The sequence below is a fragment of the Panthera tigris genome, chromosome F2 (genome assembly GCF_018350195.1).
Source record: "Panthera tigris isolate Pti1 chromosome F2, P.tigris_Pti1_mat1.1, whole genome shotgun sequence".
Lineage (NCBI taxonomy): Eukaryota > Metazoa > Chordata > Mammalia > Carnivora > Felidae > Panthera > Panthera tigris.
The window spans coordinates 77,872,031-77,891,732 of record NC_056676.1 but is presented as its reverse complement, the minus strand read 5'-3'; the positions used below and the strand labels follow the sequence as shown (position 1 = coordinate 77,891,732).

The 19,702-nt window shown below is 45.6% G+C and overlaps 1 protein-coding gene across 5 annotated transcripts in view; it reads left to right on the top strand.

The window, feature by feature from the left end:
* FAM135B (family with sequence similarity 135 member B) overlaps window positions 1-19,702 on the top strand; it is a 280,699-nt gene that overhangs the window by 127,402 nt on the left and 133,595 nt on the right. For all 5 annotated transcript variants that reach the window (XM_042973072.1, XM_042973070.1, XM_042973071.1 and 2 more), the window contains one exon: window positions 16,410-16,489. In XM_042973072.1, coding sequence (XP_042829006.1) covers window positions 16,410-16,489 — 80 coding nt within the window. The remainder of the gene's footprint in view (window positions 1-16,409; window positions 16,490-19,702) is intronic.

The following is a 19,702-nucleotide window of genomic DNA, read 5'->3' as shown; positions in this document are numbered from 1 at the left end:
AAGAAGCATGGAAACATGGCTGGCTGTCTCACTGGGAATTTGGAGTGTGGTTCTCCTGCGTCAGTCTCCTGGAAAGACTCCTGGGTCAACCTGGAACAGGAGTCAAGTCTGGGTTTCAGGACTTCGTAGTTCAGTCTCCTGATTTTGAACATCCAGACAGAGGGGCCTGGGGACACTGGGGGACTTGCCAGAGACTGGAGTCGGGGGCAGCAGTGCCTCTAGGACTTGTGAGTTTCCTCTCTTGAGGAATCCCGTGGCAACACAGCAGGAAAGCTATGCGTGCCGGAAACCATCTCAGAGTTCTGTGGGGCCCTGCCCAAATTCTGCTAGGTTTCTTTCAGTGCAGCTTTAACCCAGCCTACTGTGTGTGACAGACTGGAAACCCAACCAATAAGACAAAGAAAACCTGGGGCTGGGCTGCCCGGTGACTCAGTCGGTTAAGTGTCCGACTTCGGCTCAGGTCATGATCTCATGGTTCAGGAGTTCGAGCCCCGCGTCGGGCTCTGTGCTGACAGCTCAGAGCCTGGAGCTGCCTTCAGATTCTATGTCTCTCTCTCTCTCTCTCTCTCTCTCTCTGCCCCCACACCCTACTTGTTCTCTGTCTCTCTGTCTCTCTGTCTCTGTCTCTGTCTCTCTCCCTCCCTCCCTCTCTCAAAAATAAGTAAACATTAAAAAAGAAAACTTGGGACTTTGGGAAAATGACGGGTCACTTGAGAGTAAGTAAGGGCTTTTTTCAAATCTCCACTAATCTGTTATTAGTGTGAGGTTACTAAGGACTGACTGTATTGTCCCATCTTTGGAGGAGCTTTCAAAAATCCCAGCTCCCTTGAATCTTTGCTGTGTGACCTTAGGTAAGTGAATCAATCTCTCCGAACCTCTTTTCTCATATGTATTCTGGAATAATGCCTACTTTCAGACCTACTTTTAAAAAGAAATGACACTATTTTCTATCATCCTAAAGATAGTAGAGGCATTTTATTTCTTCACAACTTACATCATAATAGCAACTATTCAGGGTTTGCACATTAGTGATTAAAATGCCTCAAAGACCCTCTGGTAGTAGCTGGTATGCCTGAGTCAGGTGACAAAATATATGCCGAAGGAGGCAAAGTGTATGTCTTTCTTCAAATAATGCATTTATGATTGGAGACTTGCATTACTCAGCAGTTTGTGTTTTGGGGTCTCTGGGTTAAGTCAGAGAACATTTCTAGCACCGACTATGCATGGCGTGCTAAGGACACAGGAGAGAAAATGACAGATTTATTGAGAGAGGCTGACAGCTCACCAAGGAGATGATTAATTGCCTGAAACTTCCAGAATATAAGTCCTGCTAAGAAAACGTGGGGTGGGGAGGCAATGAGAGGGCACAGGCTTTGAGGATGGACAGGACTGCTCTGAATGCCCCCTCTGCTAATTGTTAGCAGCCGAACCTTGGGAAAGGCACTTCACTTCACGGACCTGTTTCTTTCATTAATACGATGAAGGTGATTGTACTTGGGTGGTTCACTGAAGCCCACGGAAGAGGTGTCCTCCTGGCCCGAACTGTGGGATGTGGCAGAATTCAGTGCCTGGTAGCTAGTAGTGGTACTAATTTTATTTTATTTGAAAAGGGCAGTGCCCTTGACAGTGCCACGGGGCAGCGAGGGTTCTCTGTGCACCTGCCGTGGGGCTGCGGGATGAGGGGCCTGCGGCTGCCCTGGGTTTGCTCTCGCAGGCTTTGCTTGGCTGTTTGCTCTGCCCCGTCCTCCAGGACAAGCAGAATACAGAGAAGTGCTGGACTGCTGTCCACCGGAGGGACATTGCCCTGAACTGCGTAAACCAGCAGCCGGAGCTTTGAACTCGTAGCACAGGGAAGGGAAAAACATAGGAAGAGGCCACTGATGGTAAAAATGAGTAGCTGCGGAACAGCAGATGTGCTAGTTTTATAGAGATAGGTGTGTGTGTGTGTGTGTGTGTGTGTGTGTGTGTGTGTGTGTGTGTCAGAGACAGAGAACAAGAGAGACAGGGAGACAAAGAGGAATAGAGACAGCGAGCTTGAAGAGACTGGCTGGGGGGAGGCAGCCCATCAAAGAGCAGGCTGTGTACCAGATTCACACTGGCTCTCCCGGGTTCAGTCCAGTAGAGCCTTGTTAGACGGTCCCTGACTCTTAAGCTTTGGGAATGTTTTCCCTCTTCCTTCTGGTCAACTCATTTCACATTTAGATAGTGCCATCGATGTATCCAGCTTCCTGACCCAGGTCTTCTCAGCATGGAATCGGGCTTTTTCAGGCATGATAATAAAGTCTGTACCGCTATCCACAGGCATGGCCAGAGCGCAGCCCGTTGGCCGGCCGTGGGTGGTCCTGTGTCCTCTTCTGTCTCTAGAGCTTGCAGCCATGCTGTGAGGCGCACCTGCTCCTTGCCACGTGCAGCCGAGTCCGGGGTCCCTCCCGCTACCCGGCTCCACACGTCCACCGGCCAGCAGTTCTGCAACGGCAGTATGCCTCATTCCACAACCTCTTGCTTTAAACACCCCCCCCCCCCACACACACACTGTAATTACAGAGCACATCTCTTAGTCAGATGGAGCTAAGGGACTTCTTTGTTGTTCTGTCTGAGCAGTTTTGCAGAAATAAATTTGACTGATGAGGATATGGGAAATTTTTACACAGGCGGGGAAATCCCTTGAAATCTCCAGCCTGGCTGCAAATCCTGGCCGTTTTCATATGAAAAGGCAATTAAGAGACAGGGAACCCAGGGAAGAAGACTAACCAGAGTTGTGACAGTTTCTTCTCCATAGAAACACATTCTGATGGAAGGGGCTGGAAATCGGTCAGGGATTTTTCCTCCGAGAGAACAGTTCTGGCAGATTTGTCTGTCTGTCTGTGCGTCTATCAGTCATCCAGCTGCTGTCATTCAGGCTTTGGTGGCCTGCTTTATTTGTCCTCACAGCCCATACATGAAATATGGCTCCCACCGGATTGCCTGAGACAGGAGGGGAGGTAGACGGTAATCATCCACAGGGATGCTGGAAGCATCTTGCATTTCCTGAGTATAGGCATGTGCAGGCCCCTCTTGTAATGCTGTCTCACGTACTCCTTCTAGCCGACCTCCCAGACGGGCATTCTTATCCCTCTTTGACACATAAAGAAGCTGAGGCCCAGAGAGCTGAAATGATTTTCCTAACGTCACACACCTGAAAGGTGGCAAAGCCAGGATTCAAACCCAGGTTTCAGTCTGAAGACTGTACCTCCTTCCATGAAGACTTTCCTTATTTGAATACTAATGGTAGTAAGTACATTAATCAGCTAATGATTATTGGAGACTTACTCTGTGCTGTGGTGAACGTTTTTTTTTTTGTCAACCTCACTCAGCCTGGTGAGTTGGGTCTGATTGTTTATCTGCATGTTACAAAGAAGGAAATGGTAGCTCAGAGAGGTTAAGTAACTTTTCTCAGGTCACATATCTGGGAGGGGAAGAGTCTGGAACAGAACAAAATTTTGTTCGATTTCACAGTTGGTGCATTTAACCACTGCACTTAATTCTCCGTGAAGGGTGGTGAGGCCATCTGTTTACACAGTAGCAAATATTAGGGTAAATATTTGGGAAAGAAAGATCTATGCGTAGTCCCTCATTCCCCATCCTGTACTCTAGCCAAACTCAGCTCCCCACTATCCCTGTTCTCTGGGAACCACCCCTCTGTATTTTTCCAAGTTTCCCCTCCACCTCATGTCGTTCCTTCTTTCCCGGCATGGCCTAGACCTACCCATTCTTCAGGGGTGAGCCGAGATGGCATGTAAGCTCCATCAGTACTAACTTACATTTATGAAATGGGTCAAACCCGGGAGAAGTCAGGTGAACTCAAGTGTAGCAATTTGTAGCATGCACAAAATTCCATTACAGAGCACCTCTGTCTCCCAGGATCTCAGTCATGGTCGGGGTCAAAGCCTGCATCTAATACTGAAGAAGGGCAGTGTAGGTCTCTGGGCAGTATGGATCTGTGGAACACAGTCCCAGCCTCGTTTCCTGAGCCCAGCATCACCCCTGCCGTGAAGGGGTGACATCAGAGATACCGCCTTCTGCCCTAGCCACTCTGCTGTCATTACTGGCCTTGAACTCCCGGCTCACACTCCTATTTCTTGACATGAGATATCTCTCCTACACACTCTATCTTTCTGGGACCAGTTTTAGTTCATCACTGCCTCCCACTGAGTATCATCCTACTCCGAGCTAACCTTGCCCTTAATTTCATTCTCTTGGAAACTCCACGAACCTCCTTATGATTATAAAAACTGGCTGTGAAGTTAGTTTTTTCTCTGCTGGGCTGTAAGATCCTTGAGGCAAGGGTCATTCTTCCGGGTCCTCAGGCCCTGTCATGGCACCTTGTACCCACGTCGGTCAGTTTATAGTTGACCACGACTAAGTAGCAAGAATATGAAGTGAACAGAAAGCTCATGGTGGCATTTTCCATCCCTGTCACTGGCATGACTTTTTCATGTTTGAACTCTCCATGCTATTATGACCCATCACTGTCCCCTGGTCACATTTGCTGGTGTCCAGTATGCATGAGTTGACCCCAATTTGAAGAATATTTTTGTTATCTTTGGGCTTTCATAGCCCCAAGCTTGCATACCACTTCGTCTTATGCTCTATAAATCTATGAGTGAGGTATGTTTTTTGAGCTTCAGATTCCACACAGGAAGAAGAGAGAAGATAATGACCATCTTTCATGGATATTGTCTAGGTAGAATGTGGCATCACATGTAAAACCTGGTGTGGTGACTCACTCAGGATTGGTTTGCAGGGATGGATGGCTTCCTTCACTCTTGCTCTGATGTTGTGGTTATTATTGTAAATATTTATGGGGTATCCAAAAGCAACAATAAGGTAATTTATTCCTCTACTTGTAGAATGTCTTTTCTTATCGCTTAATATCAATATATATCCTAGAATTAAATTATATCCGAATGTATTGGTATAATGGGTTGGATGATGGGCTGAAATGAGCAGTCGTGTGTTCCTTCATGGACTCCATAAACTAGCTTGGTGGACATAGGGATCTTCTTCCCCCTTTTATGTCTACTTCCCATTAGCAACATCCGGATAGATCATAATTATAAGAATAATTACAACAATAGGGACGCCTGGGTGGCTCAGTCAGTTAAATGTCTGACTGAAGCTCAGGTCATGATCTCATGGTTCGTGAGTTTGAGCCCCACGTCAGGCTCCAGGCCATGGAGACTGCTTTGGATTCTGTGTCTCCCTCTCTCTCTGCCCTTCCCTGCTCTCTCTCTCTCTCTCTCTCTCTCTCTCTGTCTCTCTCTCTCAGAAAATGAATAAAACATTTAAAAAATTTTAAAAATAATTACAACAATATTTTAGAAGGAATTGGTGCTTACAGGGTCTCATGAACTATGCCAGGCCTCTGCCTGTAGTATCCTATTCACAACGACTCATTTTTAAGACGAGAAAACCCGTGTACAGAGAGGTGAATGGATCGCTGAAGGTCACACATCACGCCTAAGCGACGAATCCGGTATTTAACACCTGGTCTGTCTGAGGCGAAAGCCAGAGCCCTTGGGTTCCCCAGGGTTTCTTCATGATCCCTCTACATGAGAGACCTGTCCCCACCCTCTGCCTTCTTGGAACTGGATGTTGAATCTGGTCTTGCCAATTAGAAAAATTCTCTCTGCCGAGCCCCTGGTCACAGTGTGATATTGCACAGCAGATTTTCTGGTCTGAGGTTTTAAATTACCCATGTCGTTTCAAGCTGTGCAAGAAGCTTGAAAGCCTGCTTCGACGTAACCTCATTTAATCAAGCAACACAAATGCCAAGAAAATCAAGTGTTACCTCAAATCAAAAGGGAAGAGAAGTGGCACCTGTTTGGTATGCGCTATGTTCCAGACATCTTGTGATGAAATCCCACTCCATATCGGCTCTCAGGAAGGGGTCTTCATTTTACCTGCAAATGGTTCTTTTCTGGGTGATGTGGAGACTGACACCCGCGAGTTTGCTGAGAGCAACATCGACACATGGCCACTCATGCAAATTAGAAACCCTGTCTGTGTTGACTCATTAGGTGGGAACAACAGGTTCACCAGTGAGTGTGAATGAAAACAGCAGAGGGAGATGCAGGGATGGCGAGGCGCTGTCCAGGGTTCTAGACCCTCTGAGATCCCATTTCTTACCTATGGTGTCTCCAACTAGGCTCCTGTGTTGCTGCTTTGAGTTCCTTAAGAGGCTTCTTGTGAATAGGGATGGTTGTTCGCAAACAAATCAGGTTATGTACAAGTAACAGTAGCAAAAAGAACACCCGTCATTTCTTAAAGCCCAGTATTCCTCTACACATTGATTCTGATTTCTGTCTGTATCAACTCCAGAAGGTAACTGACCATCCCCATCTGCAAATGAACAACTGAAGCCAGGAGAGTTTGTCTTAAGCGGCACAAAAAGCATCATGATTATTGTTATGCCTACTGTGGTCTGACTTTGGTTTTATTTTTTTAATTTATTTCATTTATTTTGTTAAATTTTTTTTTTTAGTTAATTTCAGGAGTAGAATTTAATGATTCATCACTTTTGTTTTGCTTTTACTGTAAGAAGAGGGGAAAGAGGTAGAGGTACATTGATAAGACTTTGGAATCTATACTCAGAACGCACACCTTAAGGTTATTCTTCCCTCTGACTCATAGGAGAATTATCCCAGGAGTGAAAAGAGTGTAAACTTCGTTCCATGAGGTGTCTTGGAGCAATAAATAGATTTTTCCTGAAGGCTCAATAGTTGGAGTCCCTCCTAACTGTGCCTTTCTTAGAACTGTTCCAGACTGCCCCCTTTTTAATCTGTGTGGGCTCCATGTTTCCTTTGGTTAAAAGAATGGAGGGGTGGTCCTGAGGGGGAGCTGTAGGGTGCTGAGAAATGTTAAAAAACTGGCTCAAAAAAAAAGCACGTTTGTCAATTTCCATGGTGTAAATACTTCTGCCATGGCCAGTGTCAAGCTACCAACTTGAGGTCAAAAAACATGAAGTTGTGCACTGTTGATAGACCACTGCATGGTCAGGAAGCACCATGAAAAATGCAGTAACCATTTTTTAAATTTTTTAAGTTTATTTATTTTGAGAGAGAGAGAACACAAGTAGGGTAGGGGGAGAGAGAGAGAGAGAGAGAGAGAGAGAGAGAGAGAAGAAAGAGAGAAGAAAGAGAGAGAGAGAGAGAAAGAAAGAATCCCAAGTAGGCTCTGTGCTGTCAGCACAGAGTGCATTGTGGGGCTCGAACTCATGAACCATGAGATCATGACCTGAGTCGAAATCAAGAGTTGGATGCTTAACCAACTGAGCTACCCAGGAACCTCAACTGTGTATGGGTTTTTATAGACATTTAATTAAAAAAAAATTTGATTGAACAAATATTTATTAAGTGCCTGCAACTCAAAGCTGTTATTATGAGAGGCAGAGAGAGAGAGAGAGAGAGAGAGAGAGAGAGAGAGAGAGCTCTAGGTATGTGCAGAAGATTACCCTGAGGTCTCTGGCTGAGTCCTGACCTGTACATTTGTGTGAGGAAACTACCCAAGACTGAGGGGATTTTGAAAAATCTTATTTCCGTACCTGTAAGTTGGAATGCAATATACAATTCTAAGAGTTTTCATGAAAAATTATTGTGGTTTCTGTCGGCATGAATGTCACATGCTGCTAGACACAGAGGAGAGAAATAAGGGCAGAGGAGGTGCCTAGTTCACAGCTGGAAAGGACACAGGAGTTGGCAATTTTAACCTTTGACCACCCACATCCCTGAAGTTTTCAGGACAGACACATACATTCACAGCATATTCATAGAGTTCAGCTGAAAATGCTTTATTGTCACCTGGGGCTTTAGCCCTAAACCCTGTTGGAGAGTGCCAAGACTTAGGTCCAGCTTTATGGAGAGGACCCTCCTCCCACACTAAGGACTTTAAACTCTAGTGGACAAAAAGACCTGCTTTGTTTCTACCCCAGAATTCTAATCTAGATTCTTAGATTTTAATGCCTCTACTGCAAGGAAAAGCTCAGCTTTCCACTGTCCAGAGAAAAGACAGTAAGAGAAGTCAGATTGCCTATGTCACGTCTTCTAAGTTTCCGCTTAGAGAAAATATGGCTCCGGTAGTGTCTGGAATCAGATTCTATCCGTAAGGATTGTGTTTGGCTTCAAATGATCAAACATGTGACTGATCCTGGCTTAAAAATTATAAGATGTCACAAGAAGTCCAGACATGGACAGCACTACCATGTCAACAAGGATCCGAAGGACTCAGATGTCTGTCTTTCTGCGCACCATCCTTTCCATGTGGCTTGTATCCTCATGGCCAAAAGATGGATGTTCTAGTGCCCACTGGTAGTTTCTTTCTGTATCAAGTCAGGAGACAAAGTCAGAGAAGGGACAGACAGCCCAAGGATCATGAAACCAAGACTTCTCCTTCAAAAGTGCTGCTCTCTGGGGTGCCTGGGTGGCTCAGTCGGTTAAGTGTACGACTTCGTCTCAGGTCATTGATCTCACGGTTCATGGGTTTGAGCCCCACGTTGGGCTCTCAGAGCCTGGAGCCTGCTTCGGATTCTGTGTCTCCCTCTCTCTCTGTCCCTTCCCCGCTCACGCTCTGTCTCTCTCTCTCTCAAAAATAAAAAAAAAAAAAAAAAACATAATTTTTTTTTTTTTAAAATGCTTCTCTTTGCTCCATTGGGAAATGTATCCTTTTCTCTCATTAGCCAGAAGAAGATCAAAAGATCTCTCCTAGCGGCAAGGGAGTCAGGAGGGGTGAGTGTTTTTAGGTAGGCATATTTCCTTCTCTGGCAAAATCTGGTTTTTGTTTTGTAGGGAAGGAGGGGATTATGGATATTGGGCAGACAGTTCATGGTGTGAGAATCACATAGACCCTTCTGGATCAGCAAGGAGATAGGAATAAGGAAAGAGAAAGGCCATCGCGGTAGACATCAGTGGAATCTGAATTACTGTAATCATTATGTTTTGGCCATATCAAAGTATGTAGGCAAGTTTTGCTGAAATATTAGAGTGGATTTTTCTTGAAAAAGCATCTCATTATTTGCTGTTGAGGCCAATAAAATCCAGCAGAGTGGTTTGTAGTCCTGTTGTGGGTGGATACTGTCAGAACAGATGAGTCAGTCTATGAATGTACAGTAAAGGCGTATTGGTCATTTCCTGGGTCTTTTTTTTTTTTTTAGTTAATTTTTTTAGACTACCAAGGCCTCTCTTACTGGTCTGACTTCCCTGGCTTCCCTTTTAGGCCCAGAGAGTTTTCCCCAGGGACCTGTGGGTCTTGCACTGACCTGTTAGGTCACACAGCCAGTCGGGGCAGAGATCCAGAGTTCGCACTCTTACCCACGATGCTACATAGCCTCAGAAGACTCCAAGAGGAGGACTTTTTCTTAGCCATGTGGACACAGCTGTGTCGTAGCAGAGCATCACATCTTATGCCCACCGTTTTGTATCATCAAGTACCACGTGTCACAGGTATCTCTCAACCTGTCCCACCAAGGCCATCACCTCTCCCCCTGCTTCACCCCAGCCATGAGGTTGGAGGATAGATTGGGATCATGGCTGGGGGAGGATGTGTATGTAACACACACCTCAGGTAAAGCAGCAACAATATTTTCTCTTTAATGAAATATTAAAGGTTGAGCATCACACCAAGGGCTTTACATGCACGTCCTATTTACATCGCATGACATTTCTGTGAGGCTGTACAGATATCATCACCTGTGAGGAAAGAGTTTCAGAGAAGGAAAGTGATTATGTGAAGACTGCCTGCTTGGCTTTGGGACCTACTCCAGAGTCTCGGTTTGACCCTTTTGCAAACACAGTGATTTGTACTTTGAGTCATGTTGACTGCCTCTGGGTCAGAGTGGTTATTTCATATCATCCCTGATATGAAAGTGATTGCAACAAAATGTCACAGATCTCTGTATTCCCATTATAGAATGTCATTTCTAGTTTTGCGAGTTTTATAAAAATTACATGTGGATTCTTAGTTACTCGCAGAGTTGTATATGTTGGGAGTGGATTGTATAACCCCATGGTTTTTGAAGGAATCCGTTATTGGATTCTTTCTTCCGTTCTTCCCTTCCTTCCGTCGTTCCTTCCTTCTGTCCGTCTGTTCGTTCATTTGTTCGTTCCTTCCTCCCTCCCTCCCTCCCTCTGCCTTCCTTTCTCCTCCCCTCCCCTCCCCTCCCCTCCCCTCCCCTCTCCTCTCCTCTCCTCTCCTCTCCTCTCCTCTCCTCTCCTCTCCTCTCCTCCTCCCCTCTCCGTTTCTTTCCTTTTCTTTTTCCCTTCCTTCCTTCCTTCCTTCCTTCCTTCCTTCCTTCCTTCCTTCCTTCCCACTCTCTCCCTCTGCCTTCCTTTCTTCTCTCCTCTCCTCTCCTCCTTCCCTCTCCATTTCTTTCCTTTTCTTTTTCTCCTTCCTTCCTTCCTTCCTTCCTTCCTTCCTTCCTTCCTTCCTTCCCACCCCCTTCCTTCCTCCCTTCCTCCCCCCCTTCCTTCCTCCCTCCCTTTCTTCCTCCCTTCCTTCCTTCCCTCTGACACCGAATGCCAACTATGTGCAAGCACAATGTTAGTTGCTGGAAATACAGAGATGAATAAGAACAGCTGGTGGTTAGTGGATATTTCTATAATCAACCAAGAACAAATGTTTATTAGATGATTTTCTCTTCTTATACAGTGCTAAGAGCTCTAAGGAGGAATACAAAAGAAGCAAAAGATAGCATTCTTAGTCCAAAGGTGCTTTTGGGAAAACAAAGGGAAATGCATTAGTGATCAGAGGGAGAATGTGATTGGACTCCTGGTGGTAATAGTGATGGGGAAGTTAAGGGGAGGCTAATGAAGTTTAAAGCACCTGTGTTTACCTCCCCAGATAAGAGCTTGGTTTTAATCAAATGGCCCTATGTTTTAATCCCTAAACTTTCCATTATGTATCCGTGTGACTAGGGGAAAATTACCTAACCTCTCTGAGTCACAGATTGTATATTGTTAACATGGGGGTAGTCATTCCTTTCCTTTCGTTTCGTCATGATGAAGAAATTTGAAAACCTATATACATTAGTTTACTACAATTGCTGCAATAAATTGCCACAAATTAAATGGCTCAAAAACAACATAAATTTATAATCTGACAATTCTGGAGGTCAGAAGTTTGAAGTGGATCTCACTAGGCTAAAATCTGGATGTTGGAAGGACTGTATCCATTTTGGAGGGTACTAGGGAAGAATTTGTTTCCTTGTCTTTCCCAGCTCATATAGACTGCCTGCCTTTCTTAGCTGATGGCACCTTCCACCTTGGCTGATGGCAGCGGTGGCTGGTAGGGTCTTTCTCACATTGTTTTACCCTGTCACTCTCCCTCTTCTAACTCCTTCCATTTGGGAGGACCCTTGTGGTTACCTTGGGTGTACCTAGGTAATAAAGAATAATCTAATTTCAAGGCCAGGTGGTTGGCCACCTTCCTTCCGTCTGCAATCTTAACTCTCTTTTATTGGTTCTGGAGATTAGGACGTGACCGCCTTGGGAAGGGGCATTATTCTGCTACCACATTATGTAAAGGACATAGTTTACGCCACTCTTATAGATGGAAGCCAATAAAGTAAAAGATGACTAGATTTATTTATTTCCCAAAAGGAGTTCTCTACAAGTCTACACCACTGGAGCATGCTAGCATACCGTCTGGAAGTTTCTATCTCCTGGTCTTAGCTTCTTTCTTCCTTCTGACTGGAACTTGCTCTCCCATCACTTGCGTATCCTCCAAGGACTTAAACTAACTCCTCCCTCCTTCACAGTGTCTTCCTTGAACGACCCCAGCCAGAAGAAGGTGGCTCTAAGACGGTTAAGGGAAATCCATGTGGGAAATAATCAGGTCATTCCTGGAGATGTGCTAACATTACTTACTGAATGTGTGAGCTTGGACAAATCCCTTCATCTCCAGAGGGTAGTTTGCTCATCTTTAAGATGGAAATCACAGTAAGCATATCAAAGATTTCCTGCAGGGATGAAATGATATAATGTATGTCATGTTTGACACATGGTTTATGGATTTATGACCTGGCAGAAATTCGTGTCAGATTGAAGAGAATTATTAAAGGGGTTTAAGCATTCTGTTTAATCAGAGCAGAGCCCAATTGAGCCAGTCTCATTGAAACTTATTTCTTTCAATAAGTGCCTGTAAAGCATCTGAAGTTCAAAATGATGACTGATTCCTTGAAGTAAGATTCAGCAACACCAAATGATTTTAAGGAATAAGAACTCAGACAGTGCTTTGGAATTAGTTATAAAAGGTTTTAATTTATGCAGCAAAATGTGAGGGGTGGCAGGCTAAAAATAAAAAAAAAATACATTTCATCTCTGGAAAGGAATGCTGGTTGCCCTTTGCTAGCGTTACTACTTTGGGTCGGTAGTTGGGTGTTTCCAGTGGCCCAGTGTCCTCTCTGGTTAGCAGCTGGGATGGTCCTTTCTCTCACAGAGGATTTGTAGAGGACCCAACAATATTGCATACATCGGGGCTCCTGATGCATAACTGCTCCAAGCACAGCCTGACAGAGTCGTGATGCGTAGCCTCTGGCGATGATTGACCCATTTCGTGTTCAGAGAAGAAGACATTAGGATATCAAAACTGGAGGTAGTGCATGGGATTTGCCTCTCTTCTTTTGATGATGAAATTATGGAAATGCATAGGTCTTTTATTAAAGAAACACTAGAAGTGACATTTTGTATTTGTATAAATCAGAGTTTGCCGATTGGTGACGCCAGGGGCGTTAGCCTGCAAATGTGTCGACACAGCGCTTGATTGTGAATGCGGTGGCCGTGGTTGCTGCCTCCAATGGTTTCACTCTTGCCGTTGTCACTGTCATTAATTTATGAAGCAACGGTTAACATTTGAAAGATGTTTTATTAAAAATCCCAATTTCGATCTTCCCTGGAAAACCTGAAAGATCTAACAATACACAATCAGCATCTTTGCACAGTGGTAATTAGCAACTGCTGAGGACCAGCCGTCTGCTACGGACAGGGCAGGGACTTTCTTCTCTGGCTTAGTCTCCCTCACCCAGATGAGTGAGGTTACTTGTTATTGTGCCCCTCTGGGGATCCCACAATGGTAGTAAACTGCCTCTGTGTGATGAGCCATTGCTCCTCAAGGAAATATAGAGCTGGGTGTTGGGAGCCTCTGGTCACAACTTGTTTGTCAACTGATCAATACCTAACCTTGTTTTAGGTGTGTTTCTGTTTAAGGCAGTGTTTGCTATCTGTTTATTATCTGTCTACTATCTATCTATCTATCTATCTATCTATCATTTAACTGTCCATCCATCTGTCATTTGTCTGTCTATTATCTATCAATCAATCTATCTGTCTATCCATCCATCCATCCATCATCTACCTATCCATCCATCATCTGTCATCTACCTATCATCTATCTATCCATCCATCCATCCATCCATCCATCATCTATCTACCCATCTATCATCTATCTATCTATCTATCTATCTATCCATCCATCCATCCATTATCTATCTATCTATCTATCTATCTATCTGTCATCTATCTATCTATCTACTTTTGATTCACTAACCTTGAACTCACGGCCAATAGCACTGTGTCTAAGGCCTGAACGAAGTTCATCTAATACACTGTTGTCTCTGCAAGGCACATCACAGCCTTCTTGCAAGTTAGGGACATTGGATGGCACTACAGTGTGTTAGACAAGCTTCATTCAGGCCTGAGTTACACTGCTAGGGGTCATTTTAAATAGCAGAGTCACCCACAAAAAGCACAAAAGTACAAAATAAAAAGTGGCACCAAGTAGACTGTAAACAAAATTTGTTTACACCATGAGAACTGAAAAAAGAAGGTAGTATTGCCTTAGCTCGATCTCAGGTGGAAACATGCGCGTGAGGTGAGTCAGACCTTTCTCCCCAGGAGCATGTCTGGGTGACCACAGAGGCCGTGAGTATTAAGTGTGAAGTTACAGATGAACTTTAACGAGTGGCAGATCCACAGATACAGAATCCATAAATAATGATGGCCAACGGCATGTGATTTGCAAATATTTTCTCTCACATGTAGCTTGTCATAATATAACCCTCTCAATAGCACATTTTGCGGAACAAAAGTTTTTAACTTTGATGAAGTCGAGTTTATCAATTTGTGTGTGTGTGTGTGTGTGTGTGAATCATGCTTTTGGGGTCAAGTTTAAGAACTCTTTGCTTATCCCTAGATTTTATTTTTTAATTTATTAAACATTTTTTAATGTTTATTTATTTTTTGAGACAGAGTGAGACAGCACACGAGCAGGGGAGGGGCAGAGAGAGAGGGAGACACAGAATCCGAAGCAGGCTCCAAGCTCTGAGCTGTCAGCACAGAGCCTGACGCAGGGCTCTAACTCATGAACCGTGAGATCATGACCTGAGCCGAAGTCTGACGCTTAACCGACTGACCCACCCAGGCGCCCTTGTCCCTAGATTTTAAAGCTTTCTTTTATTTTCTTTCCTAAAGGTTTAATAGTTTTACATTTTTTTCCTGTACGTGTATGATCCACTTTGAATTAATAAATTTTTGTGTAAGGTGTGAAATTTAAGTGGAGCTTTTTGTTTGGTTTTGGTTTGGTTTCTGCCTACGGATGTCCAGTTGCTTCAGGACCATCGACTGAGAAGAAGGTCAGCTTTTCTCCATTGAATTGCTTTTGAAACTTTCTCAGAAATCCCTTGAGCAAATTTGTGCCCTCGTTACTGCAGAGGGAGGAGGGTAGAAACTCAGGCCCCCCACATGGTCTGTACTTAAACCAGGGTTGTTGAGGTTCTCCTTACCATCCATTAGTAGGGAAAATCTGGCCCCCTTCTCAAAGACCTTCTCTTGCTGGGCGAGGAAGGTGCCTTGTTAAAGCTTTGGTAGGAGTGGACATCGAGGCTCCTTTGCTGGGATGGACAGAGGTGAGACCACAGTTTCTGTGTGTAGTGTGGCTGGAGTACAACTACTATTGGCTAAAAGTTTTCTGTCGTGCTCGGCTGCCCCCTTTCTGGTTTTTTGTCTAGAGGAAGCAGGCATTTTTGTTGGGGATTTTCTTTTTCTTTCTTTCTTTCTTTCTTTCTTTCTTTCTTTCTTTCTTTCTTTCTTTCTTTCTTTCTTTCTTTCTTTTTTTTTTTTTGTCTGCAGCCATTAGAATCTCTGGATAGCTGGCTTCTCTCTGGGACATATGAGGCAAAAGGAAAATGTGGAGAACTCACCACCCTGTCTCTCTTTGGTACTTGAGGTCCTTAGACTGTTTGATTCCTTCTTCTGCAAAAATGTTTTGTTCACCTATATTGTCGTATGTGGTGGGAAAATTATATCCACTCCATCTTTTCTGGAAGCAGATGTCATGGCAGATATTTTTTTTTAAGTCATCCTTTTACAGACGCAGAAACAAGTTCAGAGAAGCTGTGTGGTATCTTCTAAGTCACACAGCTCACAAGCGAGGTCACCCAAACTCCAGCTGTGACTCTGGTCCCAGTGCTCTGTGTTCCGCATCTGCTCCGCTCTCCACACACACACAAAACGAACACAAGACCGTCAACAGAACCTCCTGGGGGGATATTCACGCAGCGTCGCCCCCGGCCACAAGCTCAGTGAGCCATCAGAGATGGATGTGTTCATGGTCCATTTTACCTCTGTTTCACTTGGTTTTATGCACATTCTGTTTCACAATGAGCTTGAAATTGGTGGAAGGGGAGAACAATTATGACGCCAGAAATGTTCCTAAGAGCTTGCGAGCAAAAGGGCCGTTAATTGCAAGGCACAGAATTGCAAAAGATGCTTCTGCACCTGTGGAGGCAGGGGACAGAGCAGAGGCTTTGCTGATGGCGTGGGAACCCGCACGGTGTCCTGAAATGATGGGATTTGGAAATGGGAGGGACGTGTTAAAAATAAGGGCACAGAAATGCACTGGGAACAGCGTTTGGCCATAGCGCCAGGATCGACAGCTCAGCTGTTGTGTTTCTAAAGGAAGTATTTGTCTGTGTTGCAACAGGATAGCAACTCAGTTTGTGTATGGATTCTGCCCCATGCATTAAAGCTTCCATCTTCCCTTAGAATGGACTTTTCTGACTAAAGAAAAACCATGCCCCTTAATGTACCTGTGCCCTATGACCAACCCACCTATTCCTTTCCCTGTCCCTTCTGCCACCAACCTTGCATGTGTCTCGTACGATCTCCTGTCAACTCAACTTCCTGTTTCCATCTTGGCCCCGTCCCATCCCTCTCCCACTGTGGTGACAGAATGAATCCCTCTTTGGTGCCAAATGATCATACATGCTGCCTAGAAACTTCCACGGTTCTCTGTGGCATTTAGGACTAAGTCTAGTTACTTTTGGAAGAAGCCAACAGTAAGAGGTCTGATCTTCATCAGCCTGTCCTCTGTTCCTTCCATAGGTATTACCAGATCCGAGTGACCTTGAAGGTGTCCTCAAGGATCCCCCACAGACTGAGCGCCTCCGTCGTCGGGCAGACAGGTGAGCAGCGGGATGGGAGTGGGGTGCTTATTCTCCACCAGTAAACCGTCATTTCTCACTACCTGCCAGGGCATGGCAGGGTGCAACGTACACACATGTGCTGCCCTGAGCTGAGCTTTCTGCAGAGAGGTTGGATGGTTGACGTCTTCATTCACATGTCTGATCCCTTGGTTGGGATGCTCGACTGCCCAAGGCAACAGCTGAGGTCCCGTCTCCAGCTGAGTGGTCTATCTTCTTATATGGTAGCTCAGTTCAGAGAGAGAGAGAGAGAGAGAGAGAGAGAGAGAGAGAGAGAAGATTCTAGGTCTCTAAAGGGCTGGGCTAGTAACTGCCAAAGGGTCCCTTCCCCAAAGTGCAAGACCAGCCCACCTTCAAGGGGAGGAGGAGTATACTCCACCCCAGGTAGGGCGCCCTCTGCAGGTACAACAATGAAGGAAGTTTTAACAGTGCTGTTTGCATACAATCATCCAGACCTAATTTCCATCACCTGCACGTAGTTCTAAGGAAGCAAAAAGAAAGAAAAATGTATGTTTAGACAATGAAGTAAGATATACTGAAAAAAGAATCAGAAGGAGTCAAAACACATGGGACCTAATGATGTCTTTATTTTTACATTAGTGGAGTGGTCTTGCGGAGACAAATAATTTAATTTGGCTTTTCTGTTCCATTTATCTCTAAAACAGAAATGGAAAAAGCATGCCATGTCCAAAGAAGCAGAGCTGAGTAGTGGTGAGAGCCATAGGCTCTGAGTTTTGCAGGTTCAAATCCTACGTCCGACACCTGCCAGCTGTGTGGGTTTAGAAAAGTTGTTTAGCCAGTTTGAATTTTGGGTTCCTCACCTATAAAGTGGGGCTGGTAAGAGGTACCTACCTCTTGGGTTTGTGTTGAGAATCGAATGAATTTTGCAAAGAAATGTCTGAGAGTGGTGCCTGGAGTGCACAGCGAGCTCACGGCACCTGTTAGCTGGAGTAAGTGTCCCTTCTGTGCGGACAGTGGTCCTTTCTGAGCAGCACTGTGGCCCATGCTGGTCCCTGGGACACGTTGCTGGGGATGGGCGTCTGCCTTGCTGCTGTGGGGGAGCTCAGAGTCCCCTGAGGGAGGCAGAGAAGTGTCCCCCGAGTCCAGCAGAGATGGACCTTGAGATGGGGTCCCAGGTGAGGTCTTGAATTGGAACGGAAGCTGGCCCCGCAGACAAGGGTGGAGAAGGATGATCTGGGCGCATGTAGCAAAATGACTGGGGCCTGAGCGGTGCAAGGGCGTGCACAGGACACTTGTGGGGTGGCGGGGGGGCCAAGGGGAGGAGAGAAAGTACTGTAGGCGGGGCTGGGGGCCACGTCGTGCCCGACCGAGCCCCCGACTTCTTTTCATCAGGTTGGCCCCAGGAGATGCGCGCACTCAGAAGACTTATAAACCCAGGCTGTTCAAACGCAAGAGGTTGTCTCGTAGATTAAGGGGCAGAATTTTACATTTTTGTTCTCTTTTTAAACATACCCGTTCTCTGGCAGCCACAGTCTGCGGAAACGGTTTCGGTTATGCAGATGATTTAGATACTGCTTCTCTGGATGTGAAACAGTTTCTCATTGAGTTTTCCAAGCTCGACGTTTATGGTTAGAGTCTGTGAATAAGAAAAAATAATAATTCCCCGCGTGAAATGCAGCCATTGCCTGTGCACTGTCCTGTTTCCTTCTTTCAATATGTGCTTAACAGGTGACTTGGGGAAGGTTTCTCTGGGAAACCGATGGTTTCTTCTCTTGGACTGCACTGCGAGGGGCTCTGAGCTCCCACCAGCCAGGAGCAACTGTCCCCCTGGGCATTCTAGAAAGATCCCAGCATTACAGAACAGACGCACGTGCCATCACCTGTGATGGATGGCAGGTCTGCCCCTGGAACTGAGGGCAGGGCACAGAGGGGGCCACTTCTCTGTGGATGTGGGTACAGTGGGGGTGGGGGGCGGTGTTTGGCCATGGTGAGTCTGAGGTCCACGGCATCTCGGTCATTACTGAAAACAGAGAAGTATCAATTATGGGTGGTCGTGTGATGATTTACTGAGGCCAGGAAGTCTCTCCGCTGTTCCGGAACTTTTCAGAAGCCCCCTACAAGCCAGAGCACTGCGACCTGAGAGAGAGACAGAGGTGAATTTTGACCACTTAACATGTGAGGCTTGAGGTGTAACAGGGAGAGAAGCCAGAAGTGAGACATTTTAAAATGCGGTTTTGGGGCGCCTGGGTGGCTCAGTCGGTTAAGTGTCCGACTTTGGCTCAGGCCGTGATCTCGCTGCTCGTGAGTTCAGGCCCCGTGTCGGGCTCTGTGCTGACAGCTCGGAGCCTGGAGCCTGCTTTGGATTCTGTGTCTCCCTCTCTCTCCCTCCCCCACTCATGCTCTGTCTCTCTCTCTCAAAAATGAATACACTTAAAAAAAATTTTTTTTAATGCGGTTTGGCTCGATTCAAAGCCTTGCTTACCTTTTTTGGGTCTCATAGAATGGTTTCCTCTCTTCTCCTGGGGTCAGGGCTGTGGGTAAGTGGCAGGTTCGTACCTGTGAATAAATGTTAAGTATACTGAATTGTGACCCTTTCCTTTCACCAGAGCGGTGCTATTGAATAGATTTTGCAGTCTCTTCCTTCCCAGAGGTGTTAACAAATTTTCCCCTTGGGGCGATGGCCGCTGAGGTCAGTCTGTGGGTCCGGGAACTTCAGATCTTTGAGGCTGTGTGGGGTGATTAGGCACAAACAGGCATCTGCTACTCATGGCTCATGAAGGCCAGAGAAAAATAGCTCGGTAAATTGTGGAAACGTGTAAAAATTACCATGATTAGTTTTAGTAATGTTTTGAGAGGTGATTTCCATTTCCATTAAGTGGAAGCAGTTAAGAGTTTCATCGTGTAGGGGGTGGGGTGACATTTATTCTTTAAGGGAATCCATCTCATTTCTTTTCAGGGTCCATTAAAGTGCACCTAAATATCAAATATGCCTGTTTTCATGGCGAACACTAAGCAGGTAAAGCACTCGAATTCCTGGGCTGTGAGTACCCACCTGGGGCCGTCAGGAAGGGTGTCTCTGGATAAACCGAGACGTTAATGGAATTTCTCCCACCTGCTCAGTTTCTGGGCAGCAGTCAGCTCAGAAACACTGAAGCCCGGGTCCCTCATTGCCGACCCTGTGGGCAGGCCAGGAGTCTGCTTTGCCGGCTGGCCCCGGGACCCGGCTGCCACCGG